The sequence below is a fragment of the Eleginops maclovinus genome, chromosome 18, assembly GCF_036324505.1.
Source record: "Eleginops maclovinus isolate JMC-PN-2008 ecotype Puerto Natales chromosome 18, JC_Emac_rtc_rv5, whole genome shotgun sequence".
Lineage (NCBI taxonomy): Eukaryota > Metazoa > Chordata > Actinopteri > Perciformes > Eleginopidae > Eleginops > Eleginops maclovinus.
The window spans coordinates 19,245,531-19,259,565 of NC_086366.1; the positions used below are offsets into that span (position 1 = coordinate 19,245,531).

Here is a 14,035-nt window from a genome sequence, read left to right on the forward strand (position 1 = left end):
TTTGATTTTTCTAATAGAAATATTACAGTTTTCAGGATAGAATAACAATGTCTTTGTGAAACACAGGCACATTCTGCCCTGCGTTATTTCTTTCTCTCCTCTCTTGTGCTGCAAGGAAATTCAATTTGATTACATACTGCTGTATCCCTCTGCATTACACAACACTTGAAAGAGAATTTTTGATTTTGTTAAATATTAATCATGAATACATTATCATGCTGGCATGTCTTTACTGTTACAAATTTAAATCAAAACACATTCGATCACATTACATAACAGCATATTTGAATGATTACGTGTATGCTCACTTGCTTACAATGCATTTTTGTACCTTTCATAAGAGTTTGTTTTTATGTTCATCAGAGGTCCATAGTGGCTGCTTGTACAGGGATTTACATCAAATACCCCGTCTTTTGCTTTACTGCTCAGCTAAAGGTAGTCATTTTGTGGTCTGAAGCAGAAAGTCTTCTGAAGTTTTTTTTAAAGAGCAGAATAAAAAACGACCAAGTTGTTACTTATTACATTCCCAGGATCCCCTCTGATCCTGAGCTGTAACCACACAGACGTGGTAGGACCCTTTTAACATACCCTTCATACTCATCAACATGCCAGAGTTTCGCTGAATTGATTTTCTACCACGGGGGCCATAATCAGTGTATTTTCCCCCAGATGCAAGCTGATGACATTCACCGTCCTCCTGGCTGCAACTGCGGAAAACAGATGTCTTTTTCACTTTTCTACTCCCCTTCTGATGTTGGCCAGTTTGTCTAGCTCATATACATTTGCATGTGGATTAATTCCTGCTTCTTATCTTTGCCTAGATGTAATAAGGCAATCCTGGATGGCAGCGGTAATCAGGTTGGAAGGCAGAGCTCTTGCCTTCTCTTCTTCCGCTGCCTTCCTCACATCCAGAAAACTGATAGCAGGGTAGACACATCGGAGGGGATTAAGCTAATGTGATGGCAGAGCCACCTACAGGGTAATTTTAAGAGACGGGCCTTGGCATTCAGGGAATAACTTGTCAAGACCTGGCTGTAGGCTAATATTAAGGATATTAATCCTTAATGTAAATGGCCTTGACTTGATTTTACTCTTGTCTCTGTGTGCAGCTTTAAGCACAGTCATAAGTCCCTCTAATCACTGACATAAAGCAGTCCCTCAAGGATTTTCCAGAGTTTTACAGTAATTATTGCGTACCAAAAAATGCCTGTTTTTTTTAGCTGTTGCCTGTGTGAGAAATTGCCAAGCTATTAGCATTATGTCTGTTGTTGATGTGAGTGGTTTTATGAGCTGCTGGCTGAGGAGCGCTTTGTTTTGTAGCCGTAAAAAACATGATGAAGTGTTAAAATCACAATCCGTGTCGCTTTACAAAGGGATTTGAGGCTTGTTAAGGTAGAATTGTTGGAACAGGATAGTATTGCCTCCCCATAATCACAGCTGGAAACAGTTGATAAGGTGAGAAGAAAAAAATCATATGGGGGAAGTCACACACCACTGCAGATCATTGTCATTTTCATTATTTTATTTAAAACGTAAACCAGAGTGCCATAGAATCCAGAATTTTTTTTTGCTTCCTCATTAATGAAAAGATTCTTAAATTATGAAAACCCACAGGCAAGGTCTCACATAAAACAATGCAGACCTTCCCTCAAGGAGCAGAGTGAACACCTTGATGGTGAGAGTTTGTCCTTGTTGCGGTTTTTCCCTCCTCACAAACGCTGTCTTGTCAGCCTCCGGTCATATTTTGTGATGTTTTTAACCCCCAGTGATCAGTCGAGCTACTACTGTCCCTCTATCACTGACAGACTCCCTCTCTTTTGTTCTCAGGTCTGCTCATAGGATCTGGCTGTGCACTATATCCATTGGGATGGGACAGTGAGGAAGTAAAACAGACCTGCAACAACAACTCAGGCCAGTTTGTACTAGGTAAGATGTCTACTTATACAAGCACACACACACATACACACACACATCTAATGCCTGACACCACCTTACACATTAATGCTTCAAACATGACTGTGTAGATTTGTCTTATGTTTGCCAAATTTTCCGGCCCCAGGACTGATAAATGTATGTAAAAAGTTAAGAGCAGACTTATATTTCTGGCTCTTGACATTCTGCCTTTTTTATAATACCAAGCACACACAACTCTCTGGTACTGTCATATACTGAAGAGACAAGATCCCTTGGTATTTAAAATGATGATAAAAAGTCAACAGAACCTCCTGTTGCTGTCAGTTCCTGAAGTGTTTTATAGCTATAAATATGTGCTGAGAATAAGCATGAGCCCGATTGGTGCTCAGTATTCAGCTGACAATCTCAGGGCGATCTCATAGACAGTATAACGTTTCTATATTAGACACTAGGCAGGTGGGGGGCTAGTCATACTGGAGGTGCTCTTATATGATCATATAATCAAATAATAATAATCAAAAAGTGTTTGAACTTCTAGGTAATCTACATACAGGGAAATATTCATTTTGTTTGATTGCAATATTTTAATTAAATGTCAATGATACATTGTTGATAAAGCTGTTGAGCCTGTAAACTACGTACTTCAGTACACTTAGATTTGCTCTCTCTTTTAATTTACATCAATGTCCACCATGCTTTTTAAAAATATTTTATTCCTTACATATTACTATTATTTTCTGAGTATCAAGCAACTAGTTAAAGCTGGAGTAGGCAGAATATTTTTGTAATGTATGGCCAAAAATTATATTAGCCTTTCAGCATAATGTAAGTGGCCCGAGACAACTGCCTTGAACTGCAGACGGACTTTAAAGAGTATCTGCCAATATCGAGAAGCTTTTTAAAAGGGTAGAACAAGGTTGCTAATTGGTTAGCATTGTATATTTTAGCATTTTGCTAACCGTGCAGCTCTTTGCTGCGGCACCACATTGCTAAGCTGTAAGCAACATTTTGTCTAAAAAAAAACAGGAGTGGTTATTTTAATTGAATTTTCACTATATAAAGGCATCTAGATCTTAAACACAATCTGTATGACGTTTAAGTTGATTGACTTGTGGCTCGTATGGGTTACTGTATGAATCACCTCACATGCCTTTGCTCTTGGACAGAGAGGGGAGAGAGGACAGCTGTTATTTTTTTTTTAGCAGAATACTGCCTCCCCTGGGGTAAGACTTGGACAATTATGCTGAATTGCTATTAAGGAAATTTTGCCCAATGATGCCAAAATTAAACTGCCGACTCTAGATTTAAAGTCCCCCAATTATCCGCTGAAGCGTTTGAAATTCAACCATGAGTGTTTCACAAGGGCAACTTTTGACCTGACAGTGAAGCCAAAGCACCACTAGTAGATGAATGTCTGTTTTATGACAATCTGTTGTTGTTAGTTTATTAAATTAAGGTTAAGAAAAACAGGTTGGTATATACAGATTAAAGCAGATACTGTTTCAGCAGAAATGTGATAGTTCCAGCAGCTTTTATATCATCTTGTTCATATAATTCAGAAAGATATCATTCTGTGCGATTTTAAATTTCTAAACGTATCATCTCAATTACTGAGATTTCAGACCATGTCATCAGATGTAATTATGTTGAATAGGAGTTCTTTGAAAGAACATCCTCTCTGTACATACAGTATGAATGATTGTTAACAAGTGGGTTTGCATCAGCGTGCTGCTCAGATGAAGACGACGGCACCATAGTTATTCCAGTTCCACCTTTGTCTTGGTAGCGCCATGACAACTGTGGATTTCACACAAGAAATGATGCCACCCCGAGAAGTTTGAATCTCTGCTTCATAGACTCCTTCATTAATCATGAAGAGAGCAGAGAGAACTTAGTGATTCAAAGAGGAATTAGAATTTTGCTGCAGAACAAAATAATTGCATGTATGTCTAACATGAAATAAAGTTGGGGAAATTATCATACTTATTACTTATTCATGGGCCTTCACATATACATGTTTTGGAAATGTTTGCTATTTTCTACATTCCACCCATTTAACACTATTATTACACCCATATTATGCATTAATATATCCCTATTACACATTTGTTATACCCATGTTACATCCACATTACACTGTTATTAGACCCCTTTTACACCCATGTAACACCAATATTACACACATACACGTATTACACAGTTTTTATACCCATTTTACACATGGACACAGCCTTTTCAATGACTGTATCGCACAGGATGCAGAAACCATTAAAGGGTTAATGGAATATTCCCACATCATGTTTATAGATAAACTACAGCCATTCTTTAAAAAGAGGAGAAACTTACTTTAATTGAACAAGTGTGGAGTTGAACAGAGAGACATTTTGAGTTATAGCTGTAGTATCAGAACACTGCTGCTATGATCTGTAAATGAGAAGCCTCCTCCTCCTCCCACCTGCTTGTAGTTAGATAACATTCAATCAGACAATTTCTTAAAATGTGATGTTTATAATGAGGGAGTGTTGATGGTCATCACAACATTTTTCCAAATGTAGAATCAGATGTAGGTCATATCCTTGTTTAATCATGCACATAATTTCCTTTGAGGATTAGAGAAGATGCGTCTTAAGGAGGCCCTTTATGTTTTAATTTGTGCTTGCTTTTTGCTTTTGGCTCGGTTTCTGCATTTTTTGCCACTGTTTATGCTTTCCAGAAGTCTGTGTTGTGAGAACACATTGGCACATACCATACTGCAAATGAAGTTAAACTATGTTCAACGCATCTGGTCCAGCGATGCTAACTATTTCTCACAAGGACAAGGGAAATGTTGTGGCTTGAACAAAAATGTTAGGCAGTTCACAACACTTACAGTATATGTAAATGTTGGATCTAAGGCAAGGATAACGCTGTAGTGTTGTATTCTTATGATACAGTTCTCACATAGATTATGTCAGTTAAATGTCTTTTGAATAAACCACACACAATCCTTTCTACATTCCAACAATGCTTAATTTCACAGTTTACATACAACTAAGATAGTAGCCTAATATCCATTAATACTGAATAGTTTACAATAAATGGTAATGGCCCTTTCCAAGCAATTTAGTCCTGAATTAAATTGATAATTTCATCAAATATTGGAATCAAGTAAGACCCTTTTATAGCCCCTAAACTATATATACAGTAAGGGTGAAAATATCCCAATTGGATCATCTTACATTTTTCATTCATAGACCATAGTCCAGTTAGAGATGGAAAAGGCAAACAAAACATAGGTATGAAACTAAAATAATCTGAAACGGCAGAGAGTATATACCTTGTTAATACTAAAATGTCCATTATTTCAGGCACATTACTTAAAAAGAGACACTTTTATAACCTCTTGCAGTTTATTCGGTATCTATTTGGAGTAAACTGTTTTAATGTGGAGCTCTTTTAGAAGTGTGTTTTATTATTGTATAAGTAGTATGAAATGTATGAGCCGTGTTCTCAAAAAGCTCTATAAATGTAAACAGTGCAGGGCTCCTCTAACATTCAGATATTATGATTAAGTCAAAATCAAATCAGGTGTTTCCCCGCCAAAGGCTTATCTGTGGAAATTTCATTGAAAGCCATTTTGGAGTTATCCGCTGACAGATGGACAGATAAAATAAAGGGTGGAAAGATAATCATCCTGAATCCTCTGCTTTCCTCTGCAGGTTCCTGCCAGATCGGCTGGGCGTATTACTGCACAGGGGCTGGGGCGGCGGCTGCCATGCTGCTGTGCACCTGGCTCTCTTGTTTCGCAGGGAAGAAGCAGAAGCAGTACCCGTACTGAAGCGAGGCTCAGAGGGACGGGGACAGACCTCAGACGGTATACGACGAAAGGGAGAGGAGTCTGTGGACACCAACACAGCACATTGAGCACCAAAGACACCAAGTCACAGTGCTCTGGACATCATGGGACACAATCCATCTGACAACTGCAGGGACTGTTTCATAATGTAACACATACTCATGGTTTTGAAAACTGGTTCCTCTCTTGAAAGCTGTTCTTAAATGAAAAATGTATGGACCAATCCTATTTGTAAAATTGTTACATTTCTTTAGGAGTATTCTCTCTTTTTTATGTCTTCCTCCTCTTCAGTCATTGGTGTTTATGTGATAGTGTTCCCTGTGATGAAGAGAAAAGTAATACTGCTTCATTGTTATGTGAAGTCTTTCTGTCTCCTCTTCATGTCTCATCCTTGCCTTAAACACAAAGTGAGATGCAATAATCCCTATAATGTAAAGCAATCCAACACTGGCTGCCTGCTTCCTCAACCTTTTCAGATTCCCAAAAATCTAAGCATAGTTTATTTAACACATTCATAAAGATATACGTTGTGTATGATAATGTATTTTATCATATTAGCACATGTTTTGTATTCACTCTTCATATTATTCTTTGTGTTTATTCTTGTTTTGTAAATAAATGTTTATTGAAATTCTGGATTTAAGTGTTATTTCAGTCACACAAAATGCCCTGAGGTAAACCGAACGGACCTCTCACATTCCTAAAATCTTTTCCCATGACCTCTTGCTCTTGGTGGTGTTGGCTACATGTGAGTCCTTTTTTTACCCCCCAATCGATAAAGAGGATAAGGTTGGGCATTGCTGCGAATTGAACTTTTCCTCGTTATTGATGAGGTAAATCCCTCGACCTCTAGACAGATTATTCGCCTTTTCATCAGGTTACTCGACTTCAAAGCGTCCGATTCTTCCAGACAGAGCTTGAGATGCAATCATACCCTGGGACATAAAGACGGCGTGCATCCATTGGCTTGTTGTCTAGGGCTATCTCATTGTTCCTCTATCTGAATAACAATGAACGATTGTGAACAACAATAATGGTAACCTTTTCATAGCAATTACCACAGCTGCATGTGTGTAATCAGAGGTGTGAGATTTTCAGTCACTATTTTTAGTCATTTGTTCCTTTTCTTCTCCTTGGATCAACAAACAAACTCTCATCCGAGCTCAAGTGTACAAAGTCAGCTCATTTACAATGCAGCTGTATTATTTGGCCCTCATTAGCATGCCCATTTTCTCACAACGCTCGGCATCCCCCAGATGATACACCCCGCCCCCGTCTCCCAATCCTCACTTGAGAAATCTGTCTCAGTACTTGCTCTGTTTAATATGTTAGCATGGCTCTTCTGCATTCTGCTCCCTCTGATCTGTCTTGCTGATTGATATCACCAGTGATTGTTACAGTGTCAACTAGATGCCTCATCTGCTTGCTGACACAATGGGGTTAAGTTGGAGTGCTCCCTGCTTTAAACCCGTACCTCTGACTGACAGGGTGTACGATGCTTTCTGAGGGCTTGTTACTCAGGCGGCTTTTCTGTCCTAAAACATACAAAACGTGGGTTGTAATGTGTGGTAACTGGGAAGTACAGTCTGCTGTTCTGATCAGCTGCGGAGTAAAAGGGATATTACAACTGCTCCAACTGTGGTGAATTTAAGCTGACTAGAACTGCAGATCGCTGTGAACACTTTAGTAAAACATTTAATACAGTGAGGACCACACACTGATTTATACTCGTCGTCGTATCAGGGAAGATCGCAAACTTAATGAAAGAACAGCTGTTCTTTTGTTGAAGAAGGTCTCTGAACGGAAATTCATTTATTAAAAAAGATTATTGAAGAGATTTGATTGTGTGGATGCTTTTTTCAATAACTTTGATATAGCTCCAGCACCTCTGCAATGCCTCATACAGAGTAAGTGGGTTTCTGTTTCTCTTTGCATTTTTTAATTGGGTTAGAAGTAGAAATCTAACAGATATGACAGAACAAAAAAAATCCCAAACCTCTTCAAACCTGCAGGGTGTAAACCTTTAATAAGAAACAGTTAAGTATCACTTGGAGTGTCACTTTGATGGGAAGAACCAAGAATGAAATGCAAATTTGCCAAAACTTGAAATACATCAAAAAACAGAGCATGTATATTTATTTAAAAAGGACAGTAATTAGCAATTTTTCACAACATTTATGATTTTGGAAAGCTAGCATGATCATTTACTTACTGGATTAGCTCTGCAATAGTATAATTGTATCAGTTCATTTTATGTGGGTATGTTTAAAAAAAAACATAAACTTCCCAAACATTTTTTGTTTCTCTTAACATTAAAGGAAAACAAATGCATGTTAAATTCTACTGAATCAACACAATGGTATGGCACCAGTAAAAACACTTTTGCAATTGTGCAGCTCATTTTTTACATATTTGAAGCTGTGAATTTATAACAGGGAGAAAGCCCTGAATCACCTTCAGAAAGTTGAGCCTCGGCGGCCAGTTAAGACACTTCATCAGTTAATTCTGTCTAATTATTTTTTCCCCTACAGCACCCTGCTGAGATAATTACTGCCCTTAACTGCAACTCTGCTCAAAAAAAGCTTTTGTCCTAGTATAACACCAATCTCCATAAAGATTGTGCTTAATTGATAGTGCCAGATAGTAAAATAATGAGACATGACCGGGATTATACTAAGCCTGTATCGCAAAATAGTGGCCTGTCACTGTCATCACCCCTCAGCAGTGTTTTTTTATTTTGTTGCATAATAAATGTGAATGTACTGGTAGTAATTAATAAGAAGTCCATACTTTAAACTATCTGCAGCACAACAATAAAGACAGTTATGCAGGTTATTCACAATAACTAGAAAGCACTAGTGTTATCGGAAAGTGAAGTGCTTTGGTCTGAAGTTAATATTAATGAAGCAAAATACAACTCCACTCACCCATTGTTCCTTGTTTCCTACTGTCCTTTACAAGTCCCCACTGTATTAAAAGGAAATCCCAATTAGAGATAAGCAAGTAATCATGTTTATGTGGTCATGGAAATAAATGAATTAATTATTACCTGCACCAGACAGGCTGCATTGGCAAAAGAAATCAGCGACTGCTACTGAAATCTCACTGACGGGGAAATATACAGATTGTGACTCACAGTATTCCAGCTACAGGGATACAAACAAGCTGTGGTTTTTAAATTAACAGTTTGTTTGAACTCAGTAGAGGTAATCCCTTTACTGAGAGCAGCTTTTGATAAGAAAAATGTCAATTGCCTCAATATTTATCATGCCGCTGTGTTCTTAAAACCATGTCATGCACACCCACACAGGTGATTCTAATTCTGGCTAGTTACACAAGAAAAGAACAGGTCATCATAATATTAAGGATAGCTTGCGTCTATTCAAGTCCCCATAATCCTTGACATTGTAAGTCAGCCTTTTATGTGAACCTGTCCTAGCTGTCATTATCTTCTAGGGGCAAAGACTTATTATACAGGCGTAATTTGTCCAATCCTAACATGTGAAACAAGTAAAAAAGTGCCAGAGATGCCGTTTGAGCATTGTCTGCGCCCGCTCACATGGCTCTGAGAAAATCACCATGAGTAACATAAAGCACCTGTGTTTCATGGTCTTAGTTTTGTGTTTTTTGGTTGTTACTTTTCTTTTTTGATTTACTTTCCCTTCCCCTGCAGTTTTTGTGTTTTTTTGAGAAACAGCTTTTATTTGCCTCCTCTGTTTTACACTGTGTTTGGGTCCTTAACTACAACCGTGACACTTTGTGAGTTTAAAGGTAAAATGTGATTGTTGAGAAACATACCAAATTGGGAAACATTTTGGGATTAGACAAAAGATCCATAGAAACATAGCTCTGAAGCATTTCCTGTAATACTTATCTGTTTTTTTACAAATGGGTATAATATCACACAGCAGAGAAACCATCTGTGATCCCCTCACAGATGGTTTCCACCTACCTTCTTTGACTATGATCGTGATTATGGTTGTGAGGGTTAGGGTTAGATTTCTCTGGTAGGAGAAGAGTGGAACGTGGGATTGGGGGAAACAAGCAGAAGAAGGCTTTGGTGTCCTCCCACTGATGCCTTCCATGTGTGCAGCTAGCATCAATGGAAATACAATGCAAGCAGGCATCACCTTTCAAGATTCATCAGTTAAAGTGCAAACTCAAGCAGTGGCATTATTTCCAAGCCAGGGTGAAGCCTTTGGTTACGGCAACGTTATACTTCCTAAAGACCAAAAGTAACATACCACACATTTCCAGAGAACTGAAATCTTACCTCTGGGCAAAGTCTCAAAATAAAAAAAGCTTGTGAGCTTCTCAAAGCTTGCACAAAGATTGCACAGTTACCCCTTCATTTCCTGAATGGAGTTCCTTTGCGCTATAAAAAAAAAAAAGAAGCTTCAAAGCTTTACTCTTTACTCAGAGAACATACACCCCTATAGAGATGGAATATATAAGACAATCAACACAATGCAAATATTCAAGGAACCTATGGAAGACCTACTGAAATGTGAGATATATGCACAGAAGATGCAAGAGCAGCATTCTCTGAGCTGCTATCTAATAAGTGTCATGACACTGAGGTACTGTTAGTGCGTTCAGCGTAATCAACTCTACTTTCAACCGTCATCCCAGGAGAAACGTGCTGATTCTTCTATCCTTCACCAAAAGCTTTCGAGCAATGGAATTACACTCTTTTTAGATACTGTTTTAAACCTATTTTCCCATCAAAGAGGTGTCAGTCATATGGAACTTGTCACATCACCAATTTGTTTTTCTAGCTGAGCTCTTCCTGGAGGTCTTCGATAAAGTCAATCCTAGCATCTTATCAGTCGTTAACAGTTCTCTGGCCACCAGTATTTATCAAGTTTCAAGCAAACAGTAGTTGAGATCTAGCCTTGATCCCATAATCCTCCATAAATATAGACCCAACTTTAAAAAATGATCTTTTCTGGCAAGTTAGTTGAAGTAAACTGAGCATAATTTTGTGTAATTTTAGACTTTTGAGACCTATTAAACTAAGACAGCCCATCATAGTCTTAGTTTAACTTCAGATAAAGATCACACCACAACTTTTTTATGTCAAAAAGTACTTTTTGAAGGTTTGAAGTTAAAAAAGATTGCTTATGCTTTAAACTCAATAAGAAATAACACTTTTTTTGCCAACAAGCTCTGATAAAACCACTTCATGCTACCTCTCCAGCACTGCATAAAATACAATTATAATTAACATAAAAAGAGTAAGATTCATAAACTGTACGTTAAATATTTTATCTCAACGAGTGGTGAAAACAAAACAAAAAAACATTCTCAGTGGTAAAATATCATGTTCTGCTGTACTGGTACCACAAGTTTTAAAGTATATTTTGTGTCCCTGTGAGTTTTTCCTCTGGTATTCATGCTCATAGATGAGTGGGACTCCTTCCTCAGGAATGCAGCACAGGTTCTGCAGTCATTTACCACAAGTTCTGCATTTCCCCTCCAATAGCACCCCTGGAATTTCTGTAGGGGGGAGCTAAAACAATTGGGACTGTTTTACTCATAAGTATGTGACTAGAAACATAACTGCCTTTCAGGGATACCTGTTCCATTTTTATAAGGTTACATAAAGGGTTATTATTTTGGCATTACAGAAGTGAGTGGATTAAGATTATGCTTATTCATTCAATCCCATACATTTCTTTTGAAACTATTAAATAAACCATATACGGTATAATAACTTTTCACCTCATCTTCCCTTGTATAATTAGAGGCCAACATCCCAGGGACACTTCCAGACTTTGATGCAGGTGTATTCTGCAGTTAACCAGGCAGGTTCCCTCTGTACAAGTAAAATGTATTCTGTCTCAAAAAAAAAAAAATCAAGTTAAGTATGCTCAAATGGACGTTAAAGTTGAAATAAACATTTGATTATCCCACATAGTGACCTTCACCATCACAAAGCAGCATCACAGACAATTATAGTTTTCTCTCTTTGATGTCCATCCTAAATAGCTTGATTATCAAACTGAATTGCCGGATCAGTTCATTCATTACTTCTATAAGGATTGCTGAATAATGTCAATGCGATCTAGTGTTTTGGAAGCAGGCTGAAGGTACATTGAATGTAACAACTAGTTTATAACATCAATTACAAAACTGAACACAAATTATTGCTCTTTAAAATGTTATGTTTTTTCATGCTTTCATTTCTCATAGGGCAACTTAATTTGTCTTGAACACTCAAATGTGTCCTATAAGGCAATACGCCAGTTTTACAGTACTACAAAAGTATCCAAAATTCTACATTTCAAATGTAACCTTTAAGTATTGTATACATTGTGTTTCTTAAGGGCCTCTGATGGACTTAAGTATTCAGTTTCCCAGACAGTGGATTTCCAACCTGCCCCGTGGAGGTTTATTTGATCGTTTTAATATTATATAATCTTCTCTTTGAAAAAAAGATTGGCATGACGTTTTGTTTTTGTTAGAACATATGTATTCCACTGATATCCTCTGATGGTCTCTGAAAACATTTTTAAATTAAAGAAAATCACTAATGCAGCATTTCTCTGCCTTATTTGGCCCTTGGTTGCCCTCTGGTTTTTCTATCCCGACCATCTCATGGCTCCAGGAGTTACAGAGTTATCCAGCTGCCATGTGAATAAGGCATACTTTTATATATTCTCTTTCAAGAACTTGAATGGAATTGCTGAATGAATTATAGGCTATAGAGGGGGTGATATAATTAAAACTGGCTTAATTCATACAAACATCAATAAACAAGTCTTATGAATTGCTCTGTCGAGGAGAGGAAACCTCTTCAACAGAGTTCTAACGTTATTCAGTTTTCATATTTATTGCCGCACATCTGCTTCATGTCAGTCATCCGTCAGCAAAAATGTAAACACACGTGTCACAGCGTCTGAAACATACATATGTTATGATAATGAATGGAAATAATTTCTCAGCACCACTGAGATCTACAGAAAGGTTGTTCCTGGACAAACAGGATCTTCATCTCACGAGTAGCACCTCAGAACATTTAATATTTGTATATATCTTTTTTTTTATGTGAGGTATGATCCTCCATCCAGGTTGACGTTGGAGTTGGGCCACCTTTTAATTGGCAGTGCTACACAACTATATAATGCAAACTGCAGTCTTGTCTTATAAGAAATCGATCAGTCAAAAACAAACAATACAGTCGATCATCCATTTGTCAGTAAAATGTCAACTGAGGGGGATTTTTCTTGAACTTTTTCACTAAGAGTTGTGGGTTCGAATCCACTATGGGCCCTGTGTGTGCTCTCCACGAGTCAGCAGGGGTTTTCTTCAGGTTCTCTCCTTGTGAAGCCCTGTGAATGGCTGGCCTCGCCCAATGTCAGCTTAGATTGCCTATTAGATAATGGTCTAGTCAGCTCTAAGAAGATGTCCCCAAACAGCTTGTGCAGCATAATCCAGGAGCTGTATACAAACTGTTGCACCATGTCCGATATTAACCTCATTATTGCTTTTATTTTCCTCCTGTGGAAAATTAACGTCTGAAAGGAATGGGCCACTGCCAGAGAGCAACATGAAGGAGGTAATGAGGCAAACATTAGACATTTGCACCCGCTATGCAATCGTTTGGTAATGATGAGAGCACAAGATGCTCAAGGGATTCTGCTGAACATTAAAGGACCGTTGTGTTTTCAAGTTTCAGCCTCTGAACTTAACTAACAGGTACACTTTACATTTGTGCTAACCATATTTCTGATTCTGATTTCTGCATTGCACATCGTCTCCATACATTGCTGTTTGATATGAATTCTATTAGCATATGGAGTTAATGCAATCAATCACACGCAATGTTAGGTCCTCGTATTTTGAAATATAATATATAAAGTTTGCCATGATCATTGCAGTGTCATATAATAATGTGATTTTTAAGTATCATGGACATAAAAAGACTTTTGATCAGTAAAGTATTTCATATCTGCTCCTCCCACAATTTGTAAAGTAAACTACCATATCATTAACTTGACTTGAATCAGTGTGCTAAGATGTTATATCTGCACGCTACAGTTTTTAGAGAGTAATGTCCCCAGTCTGCACGGTCTAAAGCTTTTTTAAACTTTATCCGCCCGAACAGGGACTTGAACCCTGGACCCTCAGATTAAAAGTCTGATGCTCTACCGACTGAGCTATCCGGGCTCTGAAGTCATGCGATGCAGTACTTCTAGAAAAAACACACAGCAACTAGTTTTGTGATTATGGTTCAATTCCTTGATCTGATTACTTTAAATATTTAATAGACGAAAAAGCGCA

At 37.8% G+C, this 14,035-nt stretch overlaps 1 protein-coding gene and 1 non-coding gene across 2 annotated transcripts in view; one reads left to right on the forward strand and one right to left on the reverse strand.

Annotated features, from left to right (window-relative positions):
- LOC134879800 (LHFPL tetraspan subfamily member 6 protein) overlaps window positions 1–6,385 on the forward strand; it is a 39,192-nt gene extending 32,807 nt beyond the window's left edge. Inside the window, exons 3-4 of the mRNA XM_063906314.1 lie at window positions 1,828–1,926; window positions 5,613–6,385. Coding sequence (XP_063762384.1) covers window positions 1,828–1,926; window positions 5,613–5,731 — 218 coding nt within the window. The 3' untranslated portion in view covers window positions 5,732–6,385. The remainder of the gene's footprint in view (window positions 1–1,827; window positions 1,927–5,612) is intronic.
- A 7,463-nt stretch (window positions 6,386–13,848) lies between these two features.
- On the reverse strand, window positions 13,849–13,921 carry trnak-uuu (transfer RNA lysine (anticodon UUU)). The gene has a single exon. It is a non-coding gene; the product is annotated as a tRNA-Lys (tRNA).
- Window positions 13,922–14,035: the final 114 nt, after the last annotated feature.